The sequence below is a fragment of the Martes martes genome (assembly GCF_963455335.1).
Source record: "Martes martes genome assembly, chromosome: 1".
Lineage (NCBI taxonomy): Eukaryota > Metazoa > Chordata > Mammalia > Carnivora > Mustelidae > Martes > Martes martes.
Window position 1 is genome coordinate 1,450,643 of NC_137888.1, and position 16,475 is coordinate 1,467,117.

Consider the following 16,475-nt stretch of genomic DNA (forward strand, 5'->3'; position numbering starts at 1 on the left):
CTGCACGAACACAACTGTTCCTCTCACCACTTAACCTGCCATGTCGTCACGCCCACGCCGTGCAGACCAGAAACCACGCACGTGCACGCGGGCTTCCCTTCCTGCTCGGCGGCAGGCGTCCGGCCACACCCAGGGGACACCCGGGGATGGCCTCTCCCACCACAGCTGGCACCGGCGTCCTGCACTCTGCTCTGGGGCTGAGGCCCCCACACAATCGAGGCCTCCGGGGGGGCGTTCTTCAGAGGTCAGTGGTCAGGGCAGCCTACCCTCCACGCACCCCTCCCCTACCCACGGCACACGCTCCCCCGGCACACCTAGGAGCTGCCGGAGGCTGGGAAGTAATTTCCCTTCAGATAACACGTAACACGCTCGCAGTCACTGCCACCAAATTGAGACGTTCGGAAAAGCGTGATGGAGAAACGTCAGGACGGCGGCCAGGCCCCCCTCGGGTTCTCACACGTGTTTATTGCAAACTCGAGTCGATCACAAACACCACATTGTGAGCGGCTCATCTCACTCACGGGGAACTGGTGTCCACGCTGCAGACGAGGAAGACCCATCGCTCAGAGGCTGGCAGGCCCGTCCAGACGGCCGTGCTGACCTCCGGCCGAGGGGACTCAGGCTCCCACCCGCAGCCTCAGAAGCCACACCTGTCCCCTTCTGTGTCCTGTTCCTGGGAGGCGCGACGCTGTGTGCTCTGCTGATGCGAAGGGGTCCGGGATGCCTGAGGGGGGTGGGGGCACAGGCTTGGATTCCCTTCAGCCACCCGTGCCCGGAGAGCCTTGGGAGACGCTGCTCGGTGTCTGGGAGCCGCGGGCAAACCAGCCGTGGCACCAGAGGTCGATGACATTTCCAGAGCTCACGCCGGTTCGGCCACAAAGCCCAGAGTGCCTGGCTCCTGGACGCCCCACCCGCACACCACAGCCAGGCAAGGGGTACTGGGCATCCCGGCCCCGGCCCTGAGGGTGATGGGGCTTCCCTGGGTCTGGAGCTGCTGCCCTGGGTGCCCAGGCCACCGGGCCACACAACCAGCACCACTGACCCCACAGGACGTGGACACTCCCCCACCGCACACACCCCCCGGACAAGCCCAGGCCCTTAGGGGTGAAGTCTGTTCCTGCAGCCTGGCCTCCAAACCCCGGGCTTCGGACAGGAAACGCCCATCTTGCTCCCGGGCGGGACCAGGCCTGCTCCGTCTCCGGACCGCTAGATGACGACGGCCCTGCTCACCTCAATGCCAGGACCAGGTCGGGAGCGGTGCGGGCTTGGAGCCCAATGGAGACACGGGGGAGGAAAGGGCTGGGGGAGGAGCACGGGGACCACGACCCAAGAGGAGCAGACAGGAGGCCCTGGGAACTGGGAGGGCAGCAGGCGGCCACAGAACCCGCCTGGACAGCATCTCGGGCTGCAGAGGAGCTGGGGAGGCGCACAGCCAGCCGGGTCGGGGGTCGTGCCGAGGGGCCACGGGCAGCCCGAGAGCAGCTGCCCTCACCCCAACACCTGAGACCATGCCCTCAGTCACTCTCGCGGTGGGCTCTCGGGCCAAGTTCGGGGCAAGGACGGCAAGGGGCGGATCCCTGGAGCTCCTGGGACGCCTTCAGGCTGCGTCAGAGCTGGCTGCCGCCGTCCAGCTGCACCTGCCGGGCCAGCTGTTGCCCGATGGCCAGGAGGGGGCTGGCCCTGTAGGCTGGACTGGCCAGCAGCTCCCGAAACCGAGCCCTTTCTTCCTCCCTGAAAGAAGCGAGATCAGAGCAGGTCAGCAAACCCCGAGCCTTCCACGTGGGGAGGGGGGAGAGGGAGTACCGGCAGCACCCCAGCCCGGCCACACCGTCTCTGGGCACCTCGGGGCAAGCTAAACACTGGAGTGGGTAGGCCAGGCGCCAGAGGTTACACAGAGCAGAGTCCCTGGGGCCCGACGGTGGCCATGAGGCGGTGGGTGGGGGCAGTGGCACCACGGGGGTGGGTGGGGAAGGCAGCAGGGCGGGGGTGGGGGCGGCGGGGTCAGGAGCAGCCTGGCTGGGTCAGGCCCCAGGGGGACTGGCAGGGGCGGGGGCGGAAGTGGCTGCCCTAGGGCCCCTCGGGACCGCACAGGCTCTGGAAACACCATACCCAGCCTCGGCTCTGAGGGACTGGCACCCCTGCCCACCCCTCAGGACGTGGACTCCGGACCCCCCATCCCCAACTCCGATGCGGAGCTGCTATTCAAAGCAAGAAGAAGCGGACACACGTGGGGAGGCAGACGCGGCCTTTCGTAAGAGGCGCCCGCTCTCCCGCGCTGCCGCCCTTGGGCCCGAGACGGGCCGTGCCCACAAACGGGCGCCTGGCGGGAGCAGCAGAGGTCCGAGTCCCAGCGGTCCACAGTGGTGGCCGCCACTCTCGCCACATGGGTCTCTACGCCAGCCAGCCCCCAGGTGGAGCCTGTGGTCACGCCGCCTCTCAGAAGCACAGAGGCGGGGTGCCCCGGTGGCTCAGTCAGTGAAGTCACGGCCAGCGGCTCAGGTCATGACGCCAGAGTCCCAGGATCGAGCCCCGCATTGGGCTCCCCGGCCCAGCTACACACAGGCTGACAGGAGCCACTGGCCAGAGGCCGGACAGTCCTGGGGGGAGCGGGGAGGACAGGAGCGGACGCACTGCAGGCCCACTGTGGCGGCGGCCGTACTCACAGGAGCTGGAGCCTCTCCGCAGCGCTCATGCGGCTCAGCTCGGCGGGCCGGGGCCTGCGGCTCACCCTGCTGGGGGCACAGAGAAGCAAGTCAGCACAGGTTCCCCCCAACCTTCTCCCGGCGGACGCCACAGTCGCCAGCAGTCTGCCCCCTGCGGAGCTGTCCCCAGAAGGCACACAGGGCAGCAGGAAGGGTGGGAACACCAGAGCCCCGGGCCAACACCTAAATTTAGCCTCCAGCCCAGGAGACCTCGTCCTTTATTCATGGTTTCCGTTAAAATATGAATGAGAGACTTGTCTCCTGTGTCCATGCTCAGCGCAGGCCTGCAGAGACAGCAGCTCAGAGCCACACATATCCCTGGGCCATCGTGGACGCCCTGCCCGCAGCCAGCCTTTCACGCGTCACCCGCAGCCCTACGCCAGCCACCACGGCTCTGCTCCTCTCACTGCCGACCCTCCCCGTGCTCACCCCGGGCAGGCCCCTCTCGGCAGTGGCTGGCATCTCCAGGCCCTGGATCCGAGCCCCCACCCCAACACCCCTGTACCCCATCCACAAAAAGGTATAATCGGACTGTCTGGGTGGCTCAGTCGGTTCAGCACCCGACTCTGGATTCTGGCTCAGGTCACGATCTCAGGGTCATGCGACTGAGCCCTGCGTCGGGCTCTGCACGTGGCGGGAAGTCCGCCCCACCAGCACTGGAGGCAGAGGCTCCAGACACCAGCTGACCAGGGATGACCCCTGGACAAACTCTGTACCCCTGAAACCTCAGCTTCCCTGTCGCACCGGCAAATGCCTTCCTGCAGGAGCACCCAGGAGACTCCCAGCTTTGCGGCTCTCTTGCAGGCAGCGGAGCCCAGCCCCAGCACTGGCCTGCGGATGCGCAGGAGCCCACGTGGCATGTCCGACCCCCCCGGGGCCTAGGAAACCAAGCAGGTAGAAACCCCAAACGATGCAGACTCATCCACATCCACAGCTCCAGGTGAGGCCGTGAAGTCCAGCCGGGGGCGGCCCAGTGGGTCCCATGGCACTATTCCCAGCCCGCTCTCCGTAGCGGCTGCTGGTCTGTAAGATCCGGGGGAGCTGAGCCGGCAGGAAGCACCCCTGACCCTGGTTGCCGCCCAGGGGCGCTCTGAGAATCCGTGGCAGCAGCCTCAAGACGTGGCCAAGGCCACCAGGCCCACATGGGGTCCAACAGGTGGCTGGCCTGGTGGCTCAGTTCCAGAAAAGATAAGGTGACCTTGGCCTGATGCTCTTTTCCCAGAGAACGGGTTTCCTAGAAAACCTAACCTTCCACCGATAAACAACGTCACTGTATTGGTGCAAACTGTGCAGTGTGGTGCCCCCCAGATGGCAGGGGACACCGCCTGGGAAGCCGTGCTCAGACGGCTCGGGCCTCAGGCTCCCTGCGGCCCCCGCCCTGCGAGGCCACATCACGGGTGTGGGACGAGCTTGGAGCGGCCCAGGGCCTTGGTCAGGGTGGCCCAGTAGGTGACTGGTGACCCTTGCACTCAGGTCTGGGGGTCCAGGGCCACAAGGCCAGCCCCCTCCTGTCCCATCCCGACGCTAGGGCACACCCGGAGGAGGGGGGACAACACACACTAATCAGCAGTCACCTGTGCCATCTGCCTGCCTCCTAGACTCAGCCGCTGGTGTGGCCCGTCCAGCGCGGAACCTCCCCCTGGCTCCAGGACCCTGCCCCGGTGAGGCAGGAAGGGGACCAAACGCTTCCTGTGACCACACTGAGGGCTTGGCCCGTGCTCAGGACTGCAGGGCTGAGGGGTGAGCGCCCGGGGACTCTACCCTGTAAGATGGGGCTGGGGGCTCTCAGCTGGGCCTCAGCTGGCTCGGAAGCTCGACGGAGAAAAAGGAGATGAGGGCAAAGCTCACCAGCCGCCTGGGGAAGGGGGACCCTGAGCTCGGGCAGCACGGCTGGTTGGCACAGTCCCTGTGTATTGTAGACGCAGACTCGGGCTGTACCCTCACCCCACCCCGTGGGGACAGGATGGCGGGAAGCTCTGCATTTGGACCCTCCTGGTCCCCACCCAAGGGCCTCTCTCCTGGCTAACTCTGGCCCGTTCCCTTCAGCCTGCTGAGTTCTGAGTCCTAGGGAACAACTAAAACTAAGGGTGATCCTGGGGACGCTCAGACTCCAGGCCAGTGTTACAAGGGAAGGTGGTCCTGCGGCACCCGGCCGGCTCCGTCGGTGGAACATGCGACCCGGTATCAGGACTGTGGCTTTGGGCCCCACAGTGGGTGTGGACGTTGCTTAAAAATAAAATCTTACGAAAAAAACAAAACAAAAAAAGGATGGTCTTATAAACCGTCGAGGTACCTTTGCAGGAACACACTGGGGGTGCACAGAGCTCCTCACTCCCGCCGCAAGACAGACCGGGGCGCCCGCAGAAACACTGACTCCAGGATCAGGCAAGATCTGCCCTGGGCGGGGGCCTGGAGCACCAGGCAGAGCCAGAAAGGAGCCCCCACCCTGATGGGCGTGTCAGAGGGACAGAGGAGCCACCTGAAGGGGCTCCCGTGGCCAGAGCTGGACCAGTGCCAGCCACAGAGTGAAGTCGTGCTGGGTCACAGCCCACACTGTACGTAACTACGCACGAGTGCGCACGGACATCGGTCAGCGGCTCCCGCGCGCTGGTACCGAAACAGTATTTCTCTCCTCCGAAGGAGAACCCCCCGGTGTCTGCACAGCCGCTCTGTCCTCGGGGAGTGGAGTGTGCCTCCCCCTCCTTAGGTGTGGGCTGTGCCCCAGGGGACGGTGCAGGGAAGGGAAGGAGCCACGTGGGGTGGGGACACCCGGCAGACCCACCTCCGCCAGGCGACCACTGCCCACGTGAACAGTGACAGGTCATGCTAACTGCAGGCACCTGGGCCAGATGGGAGGAGACGGACATTTCCCCTCTGTGGTCTTCCCCGCAACAGCCCCTGACCCCGGTCCACCCACCAGGAACCACCATGTGAACCCCAGCGAGGGGCGTCTCCCCAGATGCCTGACTGGGCCTCCCCACAACGGTCAGGGTCCTCGGAGGAACGGTCACAGCCAAAAGGAGATGGAAAGGGACGTGACCGATGTCACGCGGTGTCCTGGACGGGATCCTGGGACAGATGTTAGGGGAGACTGAGGAAATATGAATAAACCGTGAGCTTAATCCCATCTTTATTTATCGCTGTTATTTACGTATCAACGCTGGCTCCTTACCGGCACCCAACGCAGCCGGGAAGCTACCGACGTCGGGCTGGGTGTCAGGGACGTGGGAACTCTCAGTCCTCTCATCATTTTTCTGTAAATCTGAAACTCTTCTAAACTAACGTTATTCAAACAAACAGCCCCCCAGTGCCAAGACACACCTGAGGAGGGACAGTGACCCTGTCCAACGGGGGGCTCAGCTGGGAGACCAGGTGGGGACCTTCCCGCACCCGGAGCGCCAGAAGCCCCCTCAGCTCCAGCCCAGCTCGGCACCCAGGCCGCACGAGGCCACGCGCCCTCCCCTCGGCGGCCGGCCGGGTGCTCGCGCGGCTCTTCTTTCCCCGGGAGCCCCGAGCACATTTTTCAGATGAGAAAGCTGAAAGCAGGGAGAGGACACTTGACCGGGGTCCCATTTTTAATCGAGAACCGGGCGGATCTGCGTCTCAGGCTCTGGCTCCATCCCCAGGCTCAACCGTGAAGGCCACTCCTTGACTCCCTGTCTGGACCAAAGGTTCTGGGGGCTTCCATCCCAGGGGCCGGCCTAGTGGCCCCGAGCACGTCTTCGGACACATCCCCGCCAAGCCAATGCAGTGGGGCCCAGGGAGGGACCGCAGAGGGACTGGCTTCCCTAGAGCACGCGAGTCCCAGGGAGGCAGGACGCGCTACAGGAACGTGTGCTTCCGGGACGGGCAGCTGAAGGCAGCGGGTGGGGTGGCAGGTGGTGTCCCTGCGAGGTGAGCCCAGCAGCCGGAAGGACCCACCGCCCCACGGCCCTCCCGGCTAAGCCGCTCCAAGGCCCGCAGCGGAGAAGGCCGACAGGCGCCCCTCGTCCACACGCGGGCCAGGCCACTTGCCGCCAGAGGCCCCAGGGCTCCCAGCCCCACGCAGGGCAGTCACCACACCACCTGCCTGCCTTGAGGCTCGGGCCACGGGAGTGAGGGCTTCTGCACCAACAAGGAGGTCAGGCACCTCAGCGGCCTCTGCCTCCCCCCAGCCTCCCGCCGGTGCTTCTTGGGGCTCTGGACACAGGTCAGCGGCTGCCGCCCTGGAAGGGCCGGCCCCATCCTGGTGCCGCAATCCCCAGGCCACAGACGGACACTCACCCTCGGGCACGGGGCTGCCGCGCACCCGCCTCCAGCTCCAGCAGCTCGGGGAGGGCGTCTCTCAGGGGCTGCAGGTCCCCCACCACCACCGCGGCCCTCCGTCTCTGCTCGGCCTTGCGCTGCCGCTCCGCCAGCTTTATGGCTTCGATTTCTTGGGGGGAGGAGGAGGACAGTGGGTTAGCGAGAGGAGCAGAGAGCAAGGGACAAGCACGCACGCGACCGGCTTCCTTCCTGAGCAGGGCCGGCAGGCGGCACCTCCATTCGGCTGGGGAAGCTGGAGGCAGGACGGCAGCCTAACGGCGAAGGCCAACACTGAGCTGCACGCACCGGGCTCTCCTTCTGAAAAGGGACGCTGGCTCGGTGGCCTGTGCGCGGCGGGCATGGGGGCTGTGCCATCAGAGGGGGGCGAGGGGAGGACGACAGGAACAGTGGGTCACGGAGGGCCACGCACGCCTGTGCTCCCCACGCTCCTCTGGGGACGCGCCAGCAGGAGAAAGCGGGTCCCCACATATGGGAGCAGGCATCACGGGGCTCCCAGAAGGCGCTGCACAGTGGTCTGGGCCTCTGGGGGAGCAGCGCAGCCCCTGGGAAGGGGGCTCTGGGGTAGGCAGGGGGCCAGCACGGCCGAGTGGAGAACAGGGAGCTGGAGGAGGAGCCGGCACCGGCCGGCAGGGCAGGGCCTCTGCACTGGAGAAGGGACGAGGGCAGGACCTGCGTGGGGGCACAGCCTTGGGAATTTCTTTTTTTTTAAAGATTTATTATTTATTCATTTGAGAGCACGTGGGTGCGAATTGGGGCAGGGTAGAGGGAGGGGAAGGTGCAGACCCCCTGCTGAGCGTGGAGCCCGACACAGGGCTGCATCCTGGGATCCTGAGACAAGGACATGAGCCGAAATCAAAACGTGGACACTTAACCGACGGAGCCCACCAGCGCCCCAAAGCCTGGGGATTTGATTTTCACTTGGAAATATTTTTATTTTATAACTGCTAACGAAATACGTGTTCCAACCAGTGTGGCTGGCGGGCAACTCCCAGAATTTGGGAGGCGGAGGCAAGGCTACGCCCCAATCACTCTCCCGACTCCCGTGTCCACACTTGCCGACCAACAAAAGCCCAGGGGAAGGTCCCCAGAAACCAGGCGTGTGGCGGACAGCCTGGATGTGACAGACAGCACTTTGCATCATGCACAGTGCAGCTGGGTTCCAGCCTCTGACCCGGCCTGGGAACCGCTCGCACCCCTTCCATCACCGCCCCCGAGAGGCTTCAGCCCCTGCCCGACAACACAAAAACGTGGGGTGAGGAAGATGAAACGTCCTCTCCGTTTTAGGGGGCGTGGTTTTCAGGTAGAAAGTTCTAAGGAAGCTACAGAATAACTATCAGGACACACGACTTTAGCGCCACCAAAGGATACAATATTCTTAAAAAACCGTTTTATTCAGTATGAGGGCTGCTGGGGGAGGGCGTGTAGAGAGGGCGGTTGGGGGATGGACACTGGGGAGGGCATGTGCTATGGTGAGTGCTGTGAAGTGTGTAAGCCTGACGATTCACAGACCTGCACCCCTGAGGTAAGTAACGTGTTATAAGTTAACAGAAACAATAACAAAAAAGCCACCTTATTTACCAGTAGAAAACTAAAAAACTAATCTTTCAAGAATCCTATAACTATGACTATGAAACTATCAGTAATAAGCTTAACAAAACAGGACAAAGACCCACGTAAGACCTCTACTGTGAAGACTGTATGACGCCAACAATGGAAATTAAAGAAAATCCACATTAAGTGGAAAAACAGACCATATTCGTGAACATTAAAATGCAACGCTGTTGGAGCGGCAGCTTCCCCCAACTGACCTACACCCAAGGCACTGCAGCCGCAGCCCGGCAGGGCTGTCGGTGGGCCGGGATTCACGCAGCCGGGGCGCCCACGGTAAACTCCACACGGAGCCGCCACGGACGCGGCCCCGCACCGAAGAACCAGGGAGAAGGGCGTGGCACGTGACCCCAAGGCCTCCCTGACAGCTGCACCAGCCGAAAGAGGCGCCCCCAAGCCGAACCGGGCTCAGGAGGCCGAGCGACATGTGCGAGGACGCGGAAACGAGCAAAGGAGGGAAGCGGAGGCTTCTCGACAAACCGCGCCCGGGGACGGGGCACCCACGCGGGGACAGCGAGCGGTGGCCAGTCCCGCATGTGCCCACACGCGCTCCCCGAGACGGCCCAGAAGCCGAGCCAACCGAGCGACGGGGCGGTCGGAGACTCAGGACAGCATCCTGAGGACTCGAGATCGGGCGAAGTTTTCCTACACGAGACACGCACACACGAAACGACCGCGTTAAAAAGGGATAAACCCGACGCCGCAAAATTAAGCCTCTGTCCGTCCGGAACACACTGAGAGCGAGCGAGCACGCCCGTCACGGTGCAGGAGAAGGTCGGCAAGAGCGCTGGACGCGGGGCAGGCCCCAGGCGCCAGCAAGCACTGCCGGACGCGGTGACGGAGGCGAGGGGCCCCACGACACCACACCTGGCCGGGGCACCCACGCCACGCCCGGTGCTGGCCAAGCCGCCGCCACGAGGAGCCGCCGTCCCCGCCTGTGGGCAGCCGGCGCGCTGGGGCACTGTGGCTGGGGCACTGGGAACGTCCGACCCCTCCAGACAGACATCCGGCCGCGGCTCGTAAAACCGAACACACACCTGCCTGTGGCCCGGCGTCCCGTTCCCAACTAGTCCTCGCGGAGCAACGGCAACAAGTTCCACAGGAGACCGGAACAGACGCTCGCGGCCACCGTCCTCCCAGCAGCGAGGAACAAAGAGCAGGCGTCCGGCAACAGGAAAGCAGCCGCACACGGTGCACCCAGATAAACCCTCTCGGCGAGAGAGGGGCCCGGGCCACAGCCCCACGCGGCGGCGCGGAACCTCCAACCGTCCCGCAGAGCCAAGAAACACGCACACGCACCGAGCACACCACGAGGCCCGCTTACAGGCCGTCAGCCGCCCTCACATCCCAACCGCGGACTCAGAGAGGCGGCGGCGGTCACGGCCGGGGCCAGGGCCGGCGGGGACTACCGGGGGGGTGCAGGGGGCTTATCGGGGCTGCTGCTCCACCTCTCCCAGGGACTGCTGGCACCTGTGCGTGCGGCGGCCCTCGGCCCGGCCATCCATTGGAGACCGGCTCTTCCCCACAGTGAAGAGAACCACCCGCAGAGGCTGAGCTGCAGCAGAGTCATTCGGGACAAAGTGCCCCGACGTCTGTCACTCACGCAGCAACGTGTGGATGGGCCCCGGGTGGTGGAAAGACGGGCAGGAATGGACAGAAGAACAGATGCAGTAAAGAGCAGTGTCCAGGGGTGCCTGGGGGGCTCTGCGGGTGAAGCGTCTGCCTTCGGCTCAGGTCATGATCTCAGGGTCCTGGGATCAAGTCCTGCATCGGGCTCTCTGCTCAGCAGGGAGCCTGCTTCTCCCCCCCCACCCCCCCCCCCCCGGTCTGCCTGCTTCTCTGCCTGCTTCTGATCTGTCAAATAAATAAACCTTAAAAAAAAAAAACAGAAAGAAAGAAAAAGAGCAGTGTTCACGTCCATGCAGGTCGTGGGAATCAGTGTGTTCACTGTCAGGTTCCCCCTGCTTTTCTACGTGAAAGGTCCCATGATCCGATACCAGGTACGCCCCAGGCGGGCGGCTCGCGCAGCCCTCCACTCCTAGACACAACTGTAAAAACAATGGGCCAAGTAACTCAGATCTAAAGAAAACAAGAACAGGGTCTGAAAAGAGACCCAGAAACTAATGATTTAGGGCACCAGAAAGCAAAACTGACGCACACGATGCCGAAGCTACGGAACGGGAGACAGAACAGCGAGCGGCTCAAGGGAGGCTTGCAAGTGAGGGGACAAGCAGGGTACCAAGGACGACAGGCCGGGAGCCCTCTGCCAGTGGGGTGGACATCCCATCAGAGCAGATGCCTTCCTGGGAACTCCGAGTGGCCACGTCTGGCTCAAGGAAAGACGACAAAAGACCAAGAAGCACGGAGAGAGTTTTAAGTGTCACGGCACACGGGAGCGCAGAGACGCGCAGGACTGGCGGCCAGTCCGTCTGCTCCCCAAGTCCAGCTTACACAGTACGTTCCGCACAACCCCACGCAGGGACTGTGGGGAAGGAAATGCACGAATGAGTTACTCCCGTGAGAAACACCCAGAAATGGACAAAACAGAAACTAACTGTGGAAGCTGTTGACAAATTTCTCTATAAAATTAAAGACATACGTTTTCTTTAAAACCTTCAAGGAGGAGCCCCTGGGTGGCTCAGTGGGTTGAGCCTCTGCCTTCGGCTCAGGTCATGATCTCAGGGTCCTGGGATCGAGCCCCGCATCGGGCTCTCTGCCCAGCGGGGAGCCTGCTTCCTCCCCTCTCTCTGCCTGCCTCTCCGACTACTTGTGATCTCTGTATGTCAAGTAGATAAATAAAATCTTTTTATAAAAAAAACCTTCAGGGAAAAAATTAATTTTAACCATGAGAGAACATACTGGATGTAAAAATTTTAAAAAGTCAAGGGAACCAAAAAATAATATAAACAAATAAATAAAAATAAAAGTGAGCAGAATTACACTAAAATGAGAATAATAAGAAAAAAATTGCAAAGCAGGCCTCGTAGGAAAATCCTTAGCAAACCATCAGTGCGTATTCAAGCAGCATGAAAACTAGCTCTAGAGGGGACATCCGGCGCGGTGCAGCGTCTGCCGGAGGCCCGGGACCAAGCCCCCACAGACAGGCCCGGGGAAGGGAGGAGCAGGGGCGCCAGGACGGTTCTGCCCGGAGACCCTCGCGACAGCACTGTCAGCTGCGCGCTAATGAGCCAGTCCCGCACACGCGGAGCCCAGAGCCACGGTGCTTGGGGAGGAGGGGTCAGGGCATTGCTCCAGGCCATCGGCCCCCTGTACAGTGGGGGCCGTGGGGACGGGGGCGCAGGGGCTGGACACAGACTCACTCTGCAGCCACCTCTCACGCCGCAGCTTCAGCTTCTCCTTCTTGGGTAAAACCGCCCTGGCCTCCGCACCTGAGGACAGAGAACACATGGGGGTGAGCGAGGCGCTCCGTGCCCACAGGGGGAGCCGGCGCTGTGCATGGCGGCCCAGGGTCAGGCAGGGTCCCTGACCCCAGGAGGACCTCGGGCAGGCAGCCCAGAGACCCCACACAACTCAGCAGGAGGAGGCATGCGCTCTCCGCTTGGGAGAAGCCTGGTGGCACCAAGGAGGAAGCCGATGCCCCTGAGCCCTGGCACCCCGGAGCGGAGGCTCACGGTCCCCTCCCCGCCCCGCTTGCAATTACGCCCCCACCTGTTTGCACAGGCGCAGCCCAAAGCCAAGGGTCTCAGGTGAGTCCGGCTGAAGCAAGAGATGGTCCCAGATCTTGTCACTGATTCCACCAAGACAGTAAGAAAAACCCACTTCTCCTCACACGGTGCCTTCTGCAGGGGGTCGGCTGTCCACCCTTGCCTGCCAGCATGGGAACGTGTCCCCAGTGTGTCCCTGGCCTCGCCAGCCCAGGGTCACAGGGTGAAGAGTGCCCCACACCCCCTCTCCTCTGCCCCAGACCACCACTGTCACCAGAACACAGGCCACAGGTGGACCCTCCCACCACCCTCCCTGCTCCCCCCAGCTCGGTGGGCGGGTGGCCTCCCACCCCCATCAGCCCGCCCTCCTCCCCATGTATGCCTGCACACCCCCATTTTAGGGACTAAACTATGTCCCCCAAACGCACATGCTCATGTCCTGAGGCCTGGAGGCCCTCGGAATGCAACCGTCAAGACACGGTCTTTACAGAGGGCACCAGGGTAGCCGATCCGAGGTGACTGGGCTCCTCATAGGAAGAGATGAGATCACAGATGCGCACGGGGACGACGACACGAGGATGTGGGGATGACGGCCATGTGTGCGCCCACAAGAGAGGCCTCAGGAGGACCCGAGCCAGCCAGCGTGCTGGCCTCAGATGCCCCGTCCGCAGACCGTGAGGGCTACCGGTGCGGAGTCCGGTCCGGCCGCCCGGGCGGACCCCCACATCCATCTGCTCGGGAACAAGGCAAAGCCCGACGCTCCCGCCACGGCAGCCGACCCGCGCGGCCCTGCCCGCCCAGGCCCCGCGCGGACTGCGGAGTGACGGGGAGCCAGTACGGCGTCACCCATCGCCCCCAAGGGAAGGGGCGCCCGTAACGCCCGTCCACGAACTACCTGAAGAAACTTGCTGACCTTTAGGAGCTCAGGACACCTGTCAGTGACCCTATGAACTCGCCCCGTGTCAGAGGGGGCCGAAACCCCGGGGTCCCGGGAGCGGCTAGGGACCGGGACGGGAAAGGAGCGTGCGAGTGAGCCCAGCGGGCCTCCGCGGCACGGTGGCCCCAGGCTGGGCCCTCGGAAACTGCACCAGCTGCCCTGGGATGACACTGCTGGAGGGTAACGGAGACACAGGACGCGGAGCAAAGCCTGAGCCACGCGGGCACAGGCGGAGCCTCTCAGAGGGCTCAGAAACCCCTCGGCCCTGGCTGCAGGACACGGGGCTCTCCCCCTCAGCAGCCAGCCAGGACGGGGGTGAGACAGAGGAGCCCCTGCCCCCAGCAGGCACACAGAGTGGGAGGGCAGCACCTGACGTCCCTGACCCGAAGCGGACTCCCAGCTGGACGAAGCCGGTCGGTCTGTGTCAGCAGAAGCCATCTAGAGCCCCGAGGACACTCGGACAGGGCCTGTGGTGCCTCAGATGACACTGGGCCTCCCCCTCTCCGGGTCCCTCCTTCTCCAAGGGCAGGACGTCAGGATGGGCCTGGAACGACACGCCGGGCAGCGGGACCCCCACAAAAGGAGGGACCTCTCATCAGGTACTGAGCGCCTCGAGCCTCCGCATTCGAGGGTGAGCTGGTGGCACAGACGGCGGGGCTGCTTCAGGCATGATCCGTACGGTTAGACACACACCCCGAGAGCCCAGTGGCAAGCCTCTGGGATCCTTCCAGCCGCAGGAAGAGAGGCTGCTCCCATCGCCAGAGCCGCCACGGGCGAGACACGCAGGCGTCCCCGGGCTCTGGGCACCGGAGCCTGGCCCGACCTGGGTGGGGCAGGGAGCAAAGCGCGGCTGCGAGGCTCCGGAGCGCAGAGACGGAGCTGTCCGACTGCTGTGGGCCCACATCGGGGCCGCGGCGCATGGGAACACAGGCTGGAAGGGGCCGGAGCCCGCGGACGCCGCAGAGCGCGTCTGCCTCCCGCACGCTCTCAGCCAGTGTGGCCCCAGGCCGGCTCCACTCCACTGGCCTTGACAGGGCCTGAGCCCAGGGCACATGCCACCAGGGCACAGGCTATGAGTCACGCGCGTCTCCGAGGCAGCTCTACTCCCGCCGCTCTTCTGGCTCTCACAGCGGATCTGTGACGTCTGACAAGAGAGTGGAGACCAGGGCCGTCCAAGAAATGGGGTGCGTCTGCTAAACTAGACTCTCCATCTCAGAACCCCATAAAACCCCATAGCCCGGGGCCCCCAGGAGGATTTAATCCCTTCTCCAAGAGTAAGACCCTGCACGCTCTGGCCTCGAGCTGGAACTTCCAGACTCGCGGGAGCTGACCTACTTTCCTCCTCGCGGCCCTGACACCCCCAAACCCCCGCCGAGAGCGGAGGCATTGTGTGACTTTCCAGTCACCCAGCTGCTCAGAACAGGGGCGGGGTGCGACAGGGTGGACAGAAGGGGCTGCAGGGCACAGGCCCCGGGTACCACTGCTCCCGAGATGCCCCGACCCCGCTGTGCTGTCCAGCCCCACGTGCGGGCCTGCGGCGGGCCACGGAGGGCATCTCTGCAGCCCCATGCAGGCATCAGAGGACCCTGGGGGTGGGGGGAGACGTCTGCATGTCCCAGTGCCATGTCAAGCCACAGATGGGTGACGACGGTACCCACTGTGGGGTCCGAGGGCACCTGACTGGGGTGTAATCCTGGGCAATGGAGGCCAGTGTTGGGAACAGAGCTGACGCACACATCCAGTGGGCAACACGGGAGGGTGGCCTCCCAGGAAAGCCTCTGACCACGGGACGTGTAGACGGCTCACTCTCACACGACCACGGAAGACCGAGACTCCCAGCCGCACGGCCTCTGGCTGAGGCACAGGCCACGCACATGGTCCAGGGTGCCTGTGCCTCGACCCCACCCCAGGGGCCTCAACCCAGAAGCCTGTCCCCACGGCACCAGGGAAACAGGAACCAAACGTGCCCTCACTGTAAGACAGCCGAGCACCTGCAGAGGGAGACCCCCCAGGGCATCTAGAAGGTTCCAAAAGCCCAGGCCAAGGACTAGGCAACGCCCTTGCTCTGCACGGAGGCTATAGCCCTGGAATGACACAGACCAGAGGGCAGGAGGGGAGCGGTGGCCGGTGGGCCGGGTGGACAGACCCTATGGACAAGCCATGGCAGCACAGGCTTCAGAGAAGGTGGCATCTGGGGGCGTCGGGATGGTCTGGGCGGCTAGAGCCCGAGGCTGAGCGAGGCCAGACGGCTGCCCGGGCGCACCTCGCTGTCCCTGAACGGTGTCAGACCCGGAGCAGAGGCAGCCCCGGAAGAAAGAGAAACACAGATCCTGGCGGGGAGAGGCCTCCGCGGCAGCCTTCTTACGGGAGACTGTCACACACACGCAGGAGAAGGAGACCGTGAAGAACCCTCGAGCGCCTCCAGCTGCGTCCACTCCGACCCAGTGGCTGACAGCACACCTCCGCCCCCTTCTCATGCCCTCCGCCCCCAGGCCCCGCCGGTGCCTGCTCACCAGAGTGCCCTGGGGGTCCGGAGCCAAGAGCTATGAAAGGGGACCCGCCCTTGGCACCGGCGCCAGAGGAACCGGCTGAGATGGATCAGGAGACGCTCAGGGGGACACGGCGGTGGTCTGTGCAGGCCTAGCACCGAACCCCTGCCATGGCCCCGCATCGGGGCCCCCCTGGGCTCAGCCCTGGACAGGCCACCCTCGACTCCGAGCGAGGACTCCTGTCCCGGGCGGACGGGAATCCCCACAGTGCTGCCCGTGGCTTCCGCACAGCAGCGGGGCTGTGTCACAGGGGCTGGCTCCCGGGGACACTAGTTTGCATCCTACCCTGAGCACCCCCCGGTCCTGCTCTGGCTCAGTCACTCCCGCCCTGCCCTGCGGGCTGCCCTCCTGTGGTCGCAGGGGTTAGAGGATGCCGGTCCCACAGGCCCTGTCCCTCCTGACGCCCAGCAGGCTGCTGGGCCACGTCACGAAGGGAGACGTGGAGGCCCACGAACTGCCCAGAACCAGGCGGAGGGAGCGCAACGGGCACCTCCCGCCCCGGGGCCCACAGACCCACGTGCGCCGTCAGTGTGGGCGGTCCCAGGTCTTACACTTACGACAGAGGACGCGCACCACATCTCCAGCCGCCGCCTCAGCGCAGCAAGCTGTGCGTGACCCACGAGAGCAGAAATCCCAGCCTCAGAGAACTGGGGCTGGGCGAGATGACGCTGGCCTCCCTGGTCCCAGGCTGGAGGCCTGAAGTTCTGCA

General features: G+C 64.0%; 1 protein-coding gene across 3 annotated transcripts in view; it reads right to left on the bottom strand.

Moving 5' to 3' along the window:
- Nucleotides 1-401: 401 nt before the first annotated feature.
- The window catches only part of SLX9 (SLX9 ribosome biogenesis factor), a 30,992-nt gene continuing 14,918 nt past the window's right edge, over nt 402-16,475 (bottom strand). The window contains exons 3-6 of one of the 3 annotated variants that reach the window (XM_080810904.1): nt 11,936-12,004; nt 6,966-7,116; nt 2,664-2,729; nt 402-1,731 (exon numbers count right to left, since the gene is read on the bottom strand). In XM_080810904.1, coding sequence (XP_080667030.1) covers nt 1,608-1,731; nt 2,664-2,729; nt 6,966-7,116; nt 11,936-12,004 — 410 coding nt within the window. In that variant the 3' untranslated portion in view covers nt 402-1,607. Of the gene's footprint in view, nt 1,732-2,663; nt 2,733-6,965; nt 7,117-11,935; nt 12,005-16,475 lie in introns of all 3 variants that reach the window. The other 2 variants (XM_080810903.1, XM_080810905.1) reach the window with 2 other exon arrangements.